Consider the following 16,692-nt stretch of genomic DNA (forward strand, 5'->3'; position numbering starts at 1 on the left):
ATTTTGGCCTCTATTCACCACCACAATGGTTTGAAATGACACAAACAAGATGTGCTTTAACTGCAGACTTTCAGAATTAATTTGAGGGTAAGTAAAAAGGGGAAAGTGGGGAGGCTGGAAACTCGACGCACTGACCAATAGAAATGAGATGTAGATACAGACATATAACCACTATTCCCTGTTCACACATCATAACAAAACATATCGGGCAGTGGAGGTGCTCACTAGAGTAAAATCCTTATTGGAGAGAAAAAAAGAAGAAGAGAAGAGGGTAATTACATCCAAATCAGGTGAACGGTGTAGGAATTACAACGGTTTCTATACGTGCCTCACACTTTTAAGGGGCCAAAAGTAATGGGACAAACTAAACAATCCTAAATCTAACTTTCACTTTTTAATACTTTGTTGCAAATCCTTTGCAGGCAATTACAGCCTGAAGTCTGGAACGCATAGACATCACCAGACGCTGGATTTCATCCCTGGTGATGCTCTGCCAGGCCTCTACTGCAAATGTCTTCAGTTCCTGCTTGTTCTTGGGGCATTTTCCCCTCAGTTTTGTCTGCATCAAGTGAAATGCATGCTCAATCGGATTCAGGTCAATGGCTTGACTTGGCCATTGCATAACATTCCACTTTTTAGCCTTAAATAAAACTCTTTGGTTGGTTTTGCAGTATGCTTCGGGTCATTGTCCATCTGCACTGTGAAGCGCCGTCCAATGAGTTCTGAAGCATTTGACTGAATATGAGCATATAATATTGCCCGAAACACTTCAGAATTCATTCTACTGCTTTTGTCAGCAGTCACATCATCAATAAATACAAGGGAACCAGTTCCATTGGCAGCCATACATGCCCACACCATGACACTACCACCACCATGCTCCACTGATGAGGTGGTATGTTTTGGATCATGAGCAGTTCCTTTCCTTCTCCATACTCTTCTCTTCCCATTACTCTGGTACAAGTTGATCTTTGTCTCATCTGTCCATAGGATGTTATTCCAGAACTGTAATGGCTTTTTTAGATGTTGTTTGGCAAATTCTAATCTGGTCTTCCTGTTTTTGTGGCTCACCTATGGTTTACATCTTGTGGTGAACCCTCTATATTCACTCGTGAAGTCTTCTCTTGATTGTTGACTTTGACACATATACATCTACCTCCTGGAGAGTGTTCTTGATTTGGCCAACTGTTGTGAAGGGTTTTTTCTTCACCAGGGAAATAATTCTCCTGTCATCCACCACAGTCGTTTTCCGTGGTCTTCCGGGTCTTTTGGTGTTGCTGAGCTCTCCGGTGCGTTTTCTCTTTTTAAAAATGTTCCAAACAGTTGATTTGGCCACACCTAATGTTTTTGCTATCTCTCTGATGGGTTTGTTTTGATTTTTCAGCCTAATGATGGCTTGCTTCACTGATAGTGACAGCTCTTTGGATCTCATATTGAGAGTCGACAGCAACTGATTCCAAATGTCACACCTAGAATCAACTCCAGACCTTTTACCTGCTTAATTGATAATGAAATAACGAGGGAATAGCCCACACCTGTCCATGAAATAGCTTTTGAGTTCATAGTCCCATTACTTTTGGCCTCTTAAAAAGTGGGAGGCACATATAGAAACCGTTGTAATTCCTACACCGTTCACCTGATTTGGATGTAATTACCTTCAAATTAAATTTGAAAGTCTGCAGTAAAGCACATCTTGTTTGTTTCATTTCAAAGCCATTGTGGTGGTGAATAGAGGCCAAAATATGAAAATTCTGTCAATGTCCCAATATTTATGCACCTGACTGTATATAACATTGCAGAAGTGAAAAAAAAAAAAAAAAAAAGAACATGCCACGTAACAAGAAACCAATTCTCCATACCTACCCGAACCTGGATATTGCGTGCCGTGGTGCGGATCCGGTTTACATTGGCCCTCACCCTCTCGCTTTGTCTGGTGCGAGCAATGGCACGAGTCCTCACCACATTGGTCCTCAGTCGGCTTGTGGTAGGAACCACGTCGGCCAACAACCCTGCCACTTCTTCCTCACTCACATGACCTGTGTGGACAAAAAAAACCTCGTAATAAGATGATATCCCAATAATCCAGGTGAAGCTATAAAGTGGGTATCACCATATGTATATTTAAAGAATATTCAGGGCCACATTAAGACTAAAACTGAGGGGGGCCCATCCCCACTTATCCAGGCCTCTCACTCTTGTAAGAACTGCGCTAACTCGCCACCCGGCCAGCCTACCCCCATCCACCTTCCGGCCCACCCCCACTCGTCCAGCCTTTAGAAAATGCATGGAACTGCACAGTACAGCAGTGTGCTCCGGCTGGAGGGGCCCTCTGAGAGAGGGGGGCCCGGGGCACTGATTGCAACTGTAATCATAATTTTATCTTTAATATTGCCATTAATATTACCCTCCGATCAAATCCATTTACTCATTGTGGCTTCATTTCTTACAGAAACTAAAATTTTGAGCCAATGTTTCTCTAGCCAAGGTGCTTGGGACTAGTGAAAGCTGACCAGTCGTCCCAGGAAGCTCTGTAATTAGGAGACCTATAGTATGCAACTGGTCATCACTGTACAAAAAGTACCTTGCGTGACCTATTAAACAATTACAGTGTAAAGGTGGCCATTCACGGTGAGATTCAAAAGTTGGTCAGATCAGTTTTACGATTTCCCATGAAAATTCTTCCCTTCAGATACAGGACGATTTGTATTTAAAATGCAACTATTTCACATAAGACCATACGATTTGATCAATCACATCACATAATGTGTGTCAATTCGTTCACGAACAGTTGAGATCTCTCTGCAAAACCATCTGATCTGCAATTCAACTAGACGACGGCGGGGACGTGCATCGGAGGTTGCAGAAGACTCAAAATACAACTATTTTCAAATGATTGGTCTGTCCAACCTGTAGAAACTACCCAAATCGTGTGATCAATCGTCCAGTGTATGGCCAGCATTAGAAGCATTTGACAACCTATTAATGAAATCTACCACTAAAACTATGGAACTAGTGACAGTATGCGGACCAGACCAGCAGTCACAGACCATGAAGGTGCTTAGTAACTAGATGGGAGGTCTGATTTTCGTAATGGCCTACAGAATGGGGCTATTTTGTATACTTGCCACAGAAAACAGAAGGACGATACAAACATTTCCAAACAGCTTTCTTCCCAATAGACCCCATGTTCCTACTACATCTCTGCCGGACGTTTTACCTAAGCATCTACAACTATTGCAAAGTTTAACTGTGTTTAAGTGGCAGCATGACTATACATTTATAATTACCATCTTCCTGACGATTAGCAGCAGCACATTCTGGACAGAACCATTCATCCACAGGAATAGCATTCAGAGCAGGAGTCAGACATTCCATGTGGTATCTAAAGCAAACATCAAATAATTAATTTCATACATCCATGTGCATGTATAGGATGAATGAATATTGTAAAAGAGTGTCCAAACCAAGATCTGAATTGAATCACTTGGTCATGCTCTGCATTCAATGATGCGGTAAGTATTAAAGGATCTTCATGAAAACATAGTCTCTCCATTACATACTTTCAACAGTGTAAATTCTCTTCAAGTAATAACTTACTAAATCTTTGACGCATTTCAATACTTTATAATGAATTCATCCAAGTGGGACTAGCATTGAAGAACTTCTAAATTACTCAAGGTAAACACGAGTTTATCTTTAAAAATAGATACACAAGTTCATAACACATCAACTAAAGAGAACTGATTTATTTGAAAAATTATATTCTGAATTAGATGAAATAGGATTTTTGGTCAACTTACCGTTGAATCCTCTCATCTTAAGCAGGCTGGGGAACACTGGACCATGGGATTGTAGGTTGGGGCTGGAGCTGGCACCTAAATTAAAAACTGTAGATTTAAAACTTAAGCTCCTTCCCCCTGCAATCCCACAATTCCAGTACTTCTTTAAAAGAGTCCGAGACGAGTAGCAGGAACCCCATGAAACTGTTAGAACAACCAAGTAGGGGAAAAGACCGATCAAGAACCAAACACCTCGCACGACTGAGCGTGAGGGAAATAGAGGACCAGATAGCCGCACGACGGAACTGTGCTGCTGAAGTTCCGCGTCACGTTGCCCATAAAATACCCGCCAACTTAGCGGAAAGTGTCAACACCCGGTTCGGTGTCGGTCGTCCCACATCAGAATAGAAGTCAGTAATGACTGAGCTGATCCACCACGCAAGGGTCTGCTGAGTAGCCGACCAAGAATGTTCATACCGGTTATAAAGAACCCGCAGAGAACAGTGCGGCGGGTTCAAGGAAATCTGCAGAGCTCAGCCTAACTAGCAGAGCCAGATCATCCCAGTCCCGGGAAGTCGCCAAAGGAGGAAGAACCCGAAGGACAATATCCTGGTGTAAGTTCAAGGCCAAAACCAGTGTCGACTGTAATCGTAAACCTGTATGGAGAACCGCACCAAGACGAGCAAAGGCGGCTTGCAAACCCTAAATTTTGAACTAGGTTGAGGGAAGGCAACAGCCATAAGGAAGACCATCTTCCAAGCAACTAACGGAAGATCCACTGAACCCAACGACCCCAATGGAGCCTGTGCAAGAGCCTATAGGACTAGCATAAGAGTCCACGGCTCCATCTGCATACAAAACGGTGGGCAAAACGCAGCACACCCTGTAAAAAACGGTTTGGTGCCTCGGAAGAAAAAGCAACTGCTGCTGGAAAGAAAATGACCCGGCAGAAACCTGTATAGTCGCAGAATTAAGTCGTCAACCGGCCTTCAAACCCACCAGAAGGAAGGCAAAGAAAGTCACAGGCGAAAACCTGTATTGGATACACCACAAGTGTTAGAGCAACAAAGCCCTGAGGTAAGCTCGAGATGGAAAACGGGCTTGCCGCAGAGTATGGACCGCCGAGATAGAAAAACCTGCAGCTTTCTCACGCTCGGTCACCCAAGTCAATTTGTGAAAACTGAAAGAGGAAGGTCCCCTGTACATATCGGGTCTTGTTGTAGCAGGTTTGTCTGAAATGGAAGACGCCACCACGGACCTACCGAACTCAGGAGAACGGCCACATACAATGGCCAGCGTAGCCAGCCCCTAGGATTTACCCTCACTCGGGAAGCCTCGACGCGTCTGGAAACCTAAGGGAACAGTGGGGTCAGCGGAAACCCATGCTCTAGATGAAACATTCCACAGAATAGTGACGTATCCACTGCGGATCCCAGAAGATACACCCAAAACTCTGGAGCCTTGCAAACATGTCGAGAGGCCGCGAGATCCCCCCGCGGAGGGCTCTACGTCCGAATGAACGATCGGAAGACCACTGGAAGGTGAAACCACTGATCTGGGAGAATGCGGTGCCGCTGAGGGAGACCGCTGTCCAAGTTCCCACAACCGATATAAGGGATAGTTGGAACAAAGGTCTCTGCCCAGGAGAGACTGAGGGTAGCCTCCCCCAACGCCATGTTGTTGTCCAACCGACTCAGTCCAAGAGAGCCAAAAGATGGCTTGGGGCTCGAGCCCATTGATCACCCAAGCTGTTGTGAACGGTGACCAAAGGCACTGGAGCCAAAAAAGCTATTTCACGGCACCTCAGCCAAGGAGACTCGTGGCCCTGGACACAATGAGCCAATCAGGGAGGACCAAGGATTGGACCTGGAGGAGAAGAACACCTCTACGATGGAGAGTGATGAGTGCCTGCGGACCAAACAAGAAATGGGAGGTATGTAGAGAAACCCTTCCGAGTCTGGAGAATTACCCCCTGGACCACTGAATGGTCCCTACGCGGAGACCTTCATGCCAAACAACTGAATGTTCCACAAAGTCGATGGATGAGGTACCCCCATCCAGACCTTTAAAACCAAGTTTGGTAGGGTCAGTGCAAAGTCTGATGCTAGAAAAAAACACAGCTGGAGTGAGGGGTGACGAAGGCCACCCCCAGAATTGAAGGCACAGACAAGGAAGCCAAGGGAGACCTCGCAAAGTCGGGATACAGCACTGCTCCGAAAGAACGTAAAACAAGTGACTTGGGAAGCTCACCTCCACACTGTCTCTGCAGAGGAATGGCCACTGTGCATTCCCTGCTTTAGGGGGAATGCAACATTGGAAGCTCCGCCTCCTCCATTCTCCACTCTCCCGTGGCAGAATACTTCCCCTTGTTGGGGGAAAACTCCCGCAGGCAGCCTGTAGCTCTCCCTGCTCGAATGGGCAGGGTGCTGCCACATAACAAACCCCTGCAAGATGGCGGCCGCCACCTTAGGATCGCACTCTGCCAGCACCCTCCAAAAGGGCGACTGTGTACACAGATCCCCGGGCCGGGGCGGTCTCAAGAGAGACCGGAGTGCTATGTGGGGGGTCCCGCGATAAAATTACCTGCAGGCTGTGTGTATAAGGTGTATATAAAACATAAATGCATTCTTTGTTTAGATTTGGGTCCCATTCCCAAGATAATTCATTATGATGAGCACATATTCCAAAATCTGGTATTTTCCAATATCCAGAATAATCCTGGGTCCCAAGCATTTTGATATGGGAGACTCAACCTGTACTGTTATAAAGCAGAGCTACTAATATGTAATAAAAAAATGATTTTTTTTTTTAAAATAATCCTAGAGGTAAATTTACTAAGATTTGAGATGGTCTCGATTTTCAAAGCGATTTATCTCGCTGGTACTTGCCAAAACTCGGGTGATTTAATCCCTTTTATTTTACCAAATTTACCAACAGGCGATTTGAGGCTAAACGAGTTTGCCGATGGTGAAGCAGAACGAGATATCTCTCCCGAGTATCTCGTTTTGCAGGAGATTACTCACCCGAGATTGCAGTGTTTTCTCTCTGCAAATCTCTCCCAAGCTAGCAGCCTGCACATATCAGTGAGATCTGTGTTGGCTGCTTGTGTGTTAAATGTTGTTAAAAAAAAAAAGTGACGTGAGGCACCCCTCACCCCACTCCGCAGTAAGCCTTTTGGGTGCCCGGACACTCTGTAACATGTATCCGCATGGTGTTACAGTATCGCGAATGACTTCAGTGTCCCGGCCACCAGCCAATCAGTGGCGGCTTAACATTAGCAGCTGCTCATTCGCTGGGACCCACGTGGAGGAGCCGCTCTTTGGCTAAGTCCACGTGGGTCCCAGCCAATGAGCGGCTGCTAATGGAAGCCGCCGCTGATTGGCTGGCGGCCGGGACACTGAAGTCATTCGCGATACTGTAACACCATGCGGATACATGTTGTCACAGAGTGTCCAGCCACCTAAAAGGATTACTGCGGAGAACATCGAGGCACAAAAGGGTGAGTATTGGCTTTTTTTTCAGGTATTTCGAATGGATACTTTACGTTGAGAAGGGGACCTGAACATCTGGCAGCAGGTAAGCAGGTGTGTGTATGTATGCATGTAATAAAGCTTTATTTTCACGGTGTGTTGTGTGTTTAATTAACCATTTCTTTACAGGTGAACTACAGTGGGCCCTTAATGCCCCGCATGCTGGTACTTGTGGTTCTCCAAGCACCAGCATGCGGGGGAGGCTTGCTGGGACCTGTAGTTCCACTGTAAAGACAATGACAAAAATTCAAATTTTTACACTACACCTAACACTATCAACCCGCCACCCAGCACCCAGGAGTGGCGGGGATAGCCCCGAGCTATCAGGCTAGGCCAGGGGTGCCCTGGAGAGGGTGACCCATTTATTGGAGGGGTCCCCAACTCCCCAGGGATACCTGGCCTGGGCTGACTAACGGTCAGGGCTGATGCTGCGGCTGGGTGGCCCGGTGAAAGGGCACCCCTGGCTATGGCATCAGTCCCCGGTTAGAAAGGATCCAGGGATGGTTTTAAATATACGTGGGCCCTCACGTCATTTTTTTTTCTACGTATATGTAAAACCAGCTCTGTCCCTGCTGCTGGTTTTTAAATTTACAGTGGAACCCTACACATTATTTTCCCTGTAATTTTAAGAATCAGGACTGGCTGGCAAGCCCGAGGGGGGAGGGGGAGGGACCTCACGTCATTTTTTTTAAATTAAATGAACTCTATTTTAAACATTTACAGAAATAAACACACACAAATCACAATGAGATTTAATTTTTAGGTGAAAAGTACTTCCGATTTGGCCAGATGGTGATTTGATTCGAGATTGTCATCTCACCCGAGTTTTACGGGTGAGATGAGAGAAATCTCTCTCTCTAACTCACCCGGCTTTGCCTTTAGTAAATATGCAGACAGGAAAAAGAAAAAAAAAAAGGAATAAAAAAAATCACTTGAGATGGTCACCTCAAATCTTAGTAAATTTACCCCCTACAGTTTTGGGACTAATTACTGGCATCCCCCGCACTCAATTTAGGCGTGGGATTTTGTGGCGCCTTATAAATGAGCAATGAGGATTATGTAAACATGACACTGAGCCTCTGTTTGAATAAACTTTCTGAACATGTAGCAGTATTTGTTTAGAGATAGGAGAACAAATGGAAGAGATCCAACTGACCTGGCACTGTAAATAGAGTTCATTTCTGCCCCAAAAAGAGTTACTCATACACACAGCAATGAAGACGAGCACCTCCACTGTAAAAGCAAAGCGACACAGACACTTACCCGGCATCACAGCCATCACAGAGTAGCAGACGGTCCTCGCGGTCACTGCGCCCACAGACCTCACAGTTTGTAATTTCATCTTCTATCACCACAGTCTCCGCTGCTTTGTTTTGTACAGGAACCTGACGAGCACAGAAAATCAGAGACCTGTATTTTACATTACTTAAATAGTTTAAAAAGAATATGAACAATATAAGTAATACCCACATATCGAGGACCACATTTATACACCTTTTACTTTCATGGACAAACAATATTATAGCCAACAATGAAGATCATAATATGGCTGTGTGTTTTACCTATAAAACAACAGTCTGTACATTATATGTCCACAGACCGAGCATCCCAATTTCACATATGAGCATGACCATTTTAGTTGCTAAGAGAAGTATAGCACTAGCATTTGGTGGAGTACATCTACAACAGTCAGGACATACAAATCTGCCTTTCCCAGTTGGATAACCACACTTACCTTTTTTATGACCTCGCCACCATAGTGTGCCCGGATGTGAATGCAGGAGAAGGTGATTCTGTCCACTGGGCATGAATTGGCATTCTAGGAGGAAATAAATGAAGTTGGGAAGAGATTTTCTTGGCCTTCTGGTTAGTAAGGAAGGTAGCAGATAGAAAGTCAAACTCATCCAATGACTATCAAATGAAGAACTGGACATGGTATTTGCATGTTATACTTCTTAAGAGTAACTTGTTTAAACCTATTTAGGAAATAGTGTTTTCTGTACATAGAGGGAAAGTTTCTATGCAAAGACAGTAACCCCAGCTGTATGAAAGCAAGATCCATTTTCGCATCTTGAAGAGGTAATAAGGACCACACTAGATAGGTTTTAATTGAATCTTATCATGCATCAAACATGAGGCTTAACATTTTACAAAGTATTGTCTGACATTATGTACAGAACACTGAGGCTTTACACAACGAGTCTAACCTTTGACCATTCGACGATGCAGTCCAGGCAGAAGTAATGATTGCAGTTTTCTGGGGTACCAACAACCTGGTCTCTGAAACCATTCAGACAGATGGGACAGTTTTCTCTCTCCTCATCTGAGCTCAGAGCCTCATTCAAATCTGCTGAGGACTGAGTGGGGTAGGAGCTTCCCAATGGTATGTCTTCCTCATCTTCATCATCATCCTCCTCCTCCGAATCTAACAGATTAAAAAGCAAATTTTATTAATACCCATACAATATCACCCACGAAGCATAAGCCAGTGATGTCTCATCAGTCATGAGCAGAGAGAAGTTATTGCACACATCACAGAGATAACCAGTTAAAAATCATATTATTCAAATAATTCATCCAAACCAAATGAACTATGGTGTCTGTTCCATCGGTGGTTCCCGCTCATACTCCAGAAATTTGGCTGAACTGCCTAAAGGCAGTAATGAACTGGTCAATTAACTCACCAAGGCTGGTTCTGCCATTGTCTTGTGCATAAGGGAGAATTAACGTGAAAATTTACCTTGACATAATTGAGAATAAGCGCCAGGCATATCCATCTGTGCTTAAAATAGTAGAAAAGTGGTCTGCTTTCATCTAAGCCACCCTCGCTAAGTCCAAACTTACATGCTGCAAATCCACCTACCTACAACTTACAAAAGTGGTAGTAATCACAAAGGGAACAAAATCTCAGATAAAAATGGTGGCTTGATAGCGGATGCGTTTATTTGACACTCACCAGAACCATCTTCCTCCTCACCATCTTCTTCGTCCATGTCCTCCTCCTCTTCATCCCCTGATTCATCAGATTCCCCAACATTTTCTACCGGATAAACATCAATATTAGAGACCACACAGTATAGCGCACACTATAGTATATTTGTAGGTTAGTATCTGCTTATCCAGAAGTCCGTAGCACACTTCAGAAGAGTACAGGCTCCGGTGGTGGTAAAAGGGTTCAAATTAGGTAGTGGTTTAATGCAGCGCTCATTATAGGAGAACAGATTCTTTTTTTCTTAAATCAAAAAGGGAATTAGAAGAACTAAATACAGTGATATGAGTTTTCCTGGATCTAGAATCAATGTGCTACAGATTACGGTATTAAGTACAAATGCTACGTGCATTGTTCAATTACTTACATTATATAGTGTATAAAGAAAGCAGTCTCATATGGGACAATTATTAAGTGTGCTTAGAATACAAGGTTAAACCTTTTTTGGGCAAAGTGAGCCTAGAAACCATACTGAAAATCTAGAAAGTGGAAATGAAGGTGCAAAATGCAGCACATTAAAACACTTGGATGAGCATAATCTGCTTCAGATCTGTAATGGTGCAAAATTTGAGTCCTATTGCAGAACCCTCTCTATCCATTATCTCATTTAAATAGTATTGCAAAATATTTTTTTTTCCTCTATTGTACTGCAAAACTAACCACACAAATGCATGTCTCCTTTAGCAAGAAACCACCTCACTCAGGGCCTGATTCAGACCCGGACGCTATGCTGCGCTCGCATTGAGCCATTTTACACAATCTGCGCATGCATATGTCACAATGCGCGTGCGCGAACTACACATTGCGATGGCAAAGTGCTCGCCCATAGCCCGCAGTCGGGCCTCTATATTGAGTGACAGATAGTGCCGTTTGTGGGTGGTAACAGGGGAAGGTGCTTGTAAACGGGGGTGTGGATGTTCGAACGAAGGCGTACCCAACCGTTTAATGGGTGTGCAAAATTAGCAAAGTAGCGTCATTACACACGTGACTGGGTTGTATTTTAGCCTGAACTGCTCGCAATGTTGTGGGAAAAAGGTTACCACAAGCGCTGCGAGCAGCGTCGATTACTCTCGATGTTCCAGATTAATCCTACAACTGCCGGAGAGGACGCGTGTTGCGAGTGGCAAAGGGGCGACTTTATACAGGTGCGAGTGCATAGTGCGGCTGCTCGCTATTACTTAGTGGGCGGCTTTACGTGACGCAGTGCGAGCACATGATTTAAATAGCCGGCCCCTTTTAGCCAGCGAGCAGCCGCAAATAGCGTCCGGGTCTGAATCAGGCCCTCAGCCCAATTCCTTCCATTGGTTGGATACAAACGTCTGCTCCTATACAAACTCAGGAAGTACTGTATAGTGGGAATCTAGGCCCAGCAGAATAAACTGAATGCACATGCACCGCTATAGAGGATTCTGTTCTGCTCCTTTGTTACGGTCATATCTACAGGACTGACTTCATTATAACAGACAACCATATTGGAGATTTCTGTAAACAAATAAATGATCGGCCAATGAAATACACAAAAAACAGGGATATTAACAAGACCCACATCACAAGCTGTCCATGATAAAGTGCCTCAGCCACCACCAATATGCTCATATTCAGCAGCTCTCTTCCTTTGCTTGTACTACATTATTAACAACATCAAACGCAGCTGTGTAGCTACAGATCCTATTAACCGATAATAATTAGTATATTCAAAAAAAACATGACAGGGCTGTGAGACAAATAAGCACGCACACACACTATATATATCCAGCTAATAATGATGTATCACCACAGGGATTGAACATACAAATAGTGTAAAAAAAAGACGGTACATAAAAACACTAGTTGAAATGAGACAAAGTTAAAACATCATACTCGTACATTTCATAGCATCTGTAGTGGTCTTTCCCCAGTTTGCCAAATTCAGTTTATTGTGCAACAAGAGCCATGATGTTGTCTTTTTCCCCAGGAAAAAAATATATATTATAAAAAAAAAATTATATATATATATATATATATATATATATATACACACACACACACACACACACACACACACACACACACACACACACACACAGGTGGTTCAATAAGTAAGGTAGCAAGACCTCTCACAAGTGTAAGGTTCTCTATTTCAGTCTAATTTCCCACCAGGCCGGAGCAGGTAGACCACTGCTTTCACTCGTTGCCATTGCACCTCATATCAGTCATGGCTGGGCTGGCAGAAACATGGTCATACATTGAGGCGAGAAGTGTGATCTGATTTCTGCGTCTAAATGGCACATCAGCAGCTGAAATGCATCGCCAGCTTGTCAAAGTGTACTGTGATAACGTGATGCCACGGTAACAAGTTTGGTGCACTGCCTTTGATAACAGCAGGACAGACATTCAAGATGAGCAGCGATCCAGCCGGCCAAGCACGTCCACCACAGGTGACAACTTGTGCCGCATTAAAGGTCTTATTCGTGAGGCAGACGCATTCGAGTTAGTGATATTGCTGACAAACTGAACATCTCAGTGGGTAATGTGCACAACATCGTTCATGTGCAACTGGGGGACAGGAAAAAGGGTTCACGTTGGGTATGGAAGCAGCACAGATGGTGTAATGGTTAGCGTTACTGCCTCACAGCACTGAGGTTGTGGGTTAGTTTCCCACTACAGCCCTAACTGTGCGGACTTTGTATATTCTCCCTGTGCTTGCGTGGGTTTCCTCTGGGTGCTCCGGTTTCCTCCCACACTCCAAAAATATACTGCTAGGTTAATTGGCTACCAACAAAAATTACCCCTAGTGTGTATGTGTGTGTGCATGTGATAGGGAATATAGATTGTAAGCTCCACTGGGGCAGGGACTGATGTGAATGGCCAAATATTCTCTCTGTAAAGCACTGCGGAATATGTGTGCGCTATATAAATAACTTGTAATAAATAAATAAATAATAAATAACTCACAGTAGCTAAAAAAAAACCAATAGGATGGAATTGTCTCCCGTGCACTTGACGCAGCACCATGAGAGAGTGTAGATCCTGCAGCATATTGTTACAGGCGATGAAATGTTGGTGCATCATGTGACACATTGAGACGGTTGCGGCGGGCCATTTGTCAAAAACGACCTGGGTTACTGGGAACAAGCATCATATTGCTGCACAATAATGTCAGGCCACACTCAGCCAACCGCACGTGTGAGTTGTTATAGCGTTACCATTGGGAGGTACTGGACCATCCTACCTACAGCCCTGACCTGGCCCCAAGTGATTTCCATCTCTTTAGATCATTGAAGAAGCACCTGGGTGGAAAGAGATTCACAACAGATTCACAAGAGATTTACAACAGATGGTGAAGTTCAGCAAGCCACCATGTCCTGGCTTCAAGCACTTCACACGGATTTCTTCTATGCCGCGATAGATGCCTTGGTGCACCGTTAGAACAATTGCTTAGCCAGGTATGGGGACTATGTGGAAAAATAATCTGTACCAAGCAATGAGAGGTCTTGTTACCTTATTTATTGAGCCACCCTCATGTATGCAAAAATGTTTTTTTGCACACAGACATACATATATATATATATATATATATATATATATATACACACACGAATACACACAGTCCAACAAGCGGGTAGCACTCCCTTAGTGTCCAACACCAGCGTCGGGTGCCCACCCTAGTAACCCTGCGGCATGGGTACAATATACAGCATACAAATAGGCAGCACTCCGAACAGAAAACTCCACACATGGCTGGATAAAAATATCAACGTTTCAAGGATTCTTTAATAAGCCTCGCCATGCTTAACTTTATCCTGATTGATTATGTTCCTGAAATATTGCTCCATGGAGATCGATCTGGCAGGCTATTATGATGCGAAACACGCTGGATTCACAAATTAGGGACTTTATTCCCGCGATGCATTAATGAGAATATGGGGCTGCATTGTTTTACATAAACAGTGCGATGTGCGTGTTAAGTCTGCGGTAGCTTAGTCAGGATCTCTGTTGATAACGTGTTTGATGGGCTTATCATTAAACATATGATGTTAAGGAGCTTGAAATATCGTCTTTTGGACACGTGTTTAGATGTAAATTTAAAAATTTATGTCTTAATGGGTATCTGTAAAGATTATGATTCAGATATCTGTGCCATGTTTTTTTGTTTTCTGTATGTACTGTATTATTTGCCAACATTTTTGATTGCACTGTTTGTTGTTGTCTATACACAGAGCGGTTGCCTTGGCAACGGTGAACATGGATAACGTCACTATGGTGCGACTTCCTGTTTCCCCTGCACGCGGTGATGGTGGAGGGTACTTAATGAGAGTTTTTGTATATGTTATTATCCTGATGACGAGGTATTAAAGAATCCTCGAAATCAAAATCATTCTAAAATAAAAAAAATAAAAAACATTTCTTCTGACCAGTATATGAAAGAGCAGCAGGATATACAGTCTAAATACAAGGTTATGCTACAGAGCCAAAAGTAGCAGATACAGGCGAATCAAATTGGTGGAACTTATCATATTTAAAAACAAATATTTTTTGCTTTAAACAAATAGATTTTAATTATTAGCGACAAAAGTATCAGAGTGAAAATTTAAGGTTGTTGCTGTGGAATTACCGTCATCACTTGCGAGGAAGAGCCCTTGCCGTCTGCCTTTCCCCTGTGAAGTGTTCCTGTTTATTAGTTGATCCTGATTCTCCTCATCATCCATTTCTCTGCATTAGAAGACCATCCCCTGTCACAAATACAGTCAGTCAGTCAGTAATCTGCACCCTCTGCTTTTGGCATTAGGACAATGTAATAACTAGCGTAATTAGAGCACATTTGTTACATCTGGTAACAAATCATTTACAATCCGTCAGATTACATAAAATAAAAGTTTATTTACTGCACCCTACCAATCTCTGGTACTTGCTATCACATGCAACAAATATGCAAAGAGCAGAGAGATGTAAAGAGCCAGAGCAACTCTCTTAAAGTACTTATATAGAATAGAAGTGGTATTGCCTAAACAGAAAGAAGCAAGGATAAGGTCATCTGGTTCACGGTGAGATGTCATCAGGAGGAATATGCTTTTAGGGTGGTCATTTAGTTTGTTTTCTTTTATTAAAAACCACAATACCACCTCACTCAAACTACACAAAAGTACTAATTTAATATAAAAGATATAAAATTTGGTAAATTGCTTGAAATAAGTTGTGAAGCAACGACATATGTGCATATTGAGCAGCACAGACTGTGTAATGGCTAGCATTACTGCCTCACAGCACTGAGGTCGTAGGTTCGATTCCCTTAACTGTGTGAAGTTTGTATATTCTCCCTGTGCTTACATGGGTTTCCTCCCACACTCCAAGAGTATACAGGTTGGTTAATTGGCTCCCAACAAAAATATCCCTAGTGTGGGTGCATGTAATAGGGAAGGCAGTGGCGGGCTGGGCACCCTATCCCCCGGGCCATTATAATTTCAGTGTTATGGGGCAGTCATTCTCCATACACTTCTGGTGGCCAGGAGACATGCATAGGATGCTCCCCGGCCACTCAGTTTGTGTAGAAAGGATAATCAGTGCGGCCGTCTGCCACACTGATTTTATTTGAAGCCCTTGTAATAAGGAGCTGCCCGGGGAGCATCTTGTGCACGTCTCCTGGCCGCGGGCAGCGCAAGCCAGGAGTCGGACTCAGGGGCAGATCGCTCAGACATTCACCAGGGGCGGGGCGTCACTGGGTGAGGGGAGATAGCCAGGCACCTCATCTTCCCTTCCACTTCCCAGCTGTCCCGCACGGTCTGTCTCCACACTGCAGAGTCAGCAGTTAGAAGAGGGAGCTATTGATCCCTGCGGCGACTGTGCTGCTACAGATACCCGGAGGCTTCCCCTGGTAGCTAGAATTACCTGGACCTTACATGGAGGTAACAAGTTTGGGGGCCCTACTACTCGGCCACTGACTGCCTGTCCAGCTGAGATGAGACTACAAGTCCCAGCACACCTTGTCAACTGGATGTGCTGGGACTTGTAGTGCCATCGCAACTAGAGAGTCCCTGAAAAAATGAAGTGCACATAATAAAATATATATATATATATATACACACACACATACACACACACCACAAGGTCTGTCAATCGCATAATTGAAATCTATAGCTTCCACTGGTGCCCTCAAACTCACTTAATAGGCTGCACTCAATGTAAATCCCCCTCAGTCTCCGTCCTCACCCCCTCTGTAGGTTGCCCTCAGTCTCCCTGTCCTCTCCCTCCCCAACTTCCCTTTAGTGTCCCTGCCCTCAGCCCCCCTTTAACACACACACACACACTCAATATTCCTGTCACTTATACTGCCTGTCACTTCCCCTGATTCTCATTGCCCTGTCACTCAGTCACATTCACCCTTCATATAACTCTCACTGACCCTCATAGTGTCTAC

At 44.0% G+C, this 16,692-nt stretch overlaps 1 protein-coding gene across 2 annotated transcripts in view; it reads right to left on the minus strand.

The window, feature by feature from the left end:
• Window positions 1-16,692, minus strand: part of PHRF1 (PHD and ring finger domains 1) — a 94,344-nt gene that overhangs the window by 64,286 nt on the left and 13,366 nt on the right. For both annotated transcript variants that reach the window (XM_088471006.1, XM_088471007.1), the window contains exons 2-8: window positions 14,893-15,010; window positions 10,266-10,349; window positions 9,517-9,734; window positions 9,045-9,128; window positions 8,573-8,694; window positions 3,288-3,382; window positions 1,864-2,036 (exon numbers count right to left, since the gene is read on the minus strand). In XM_088471006.1, the coding sequence (XP_088327132.1) occupies window positions 1,864-2,036; window positions 3,288-3,382; window positions 8,573-8,694; window positions 9,045-9,128; window positions 9,517-9,734; window positions 10,266-10,349; window positions 14,893-14,986 (870 nt within the window). In that variant the 5' untranslated portion in view covers window positions 14,987-15,010. The remainder of the gene's footprint in view (window positions 1-1,863; window positions 2,037-3,287; window positions 3,383-8,572; window positions 8,695-9,044; window positions 9,129-9,516; window positions 9,735-10,265; window positions 10,350-14,892; window positions 15,011-16,692) is intronic.

Source organism: Taudactylus pleione, unplaced genomic scaffold, assembly GCF_031769625.1.
Source record: "Taudactylus pleione unplaced genomic scaffold, aTauple2 ptg000109l, whole genome shotgun sequence".
Taxonomy (NCBI): Eukaryota; Metazoa; Chordata; class Amphibia; order Anura; family Myobatrachidae; genus Taudactylus; species Taudactylus pleione.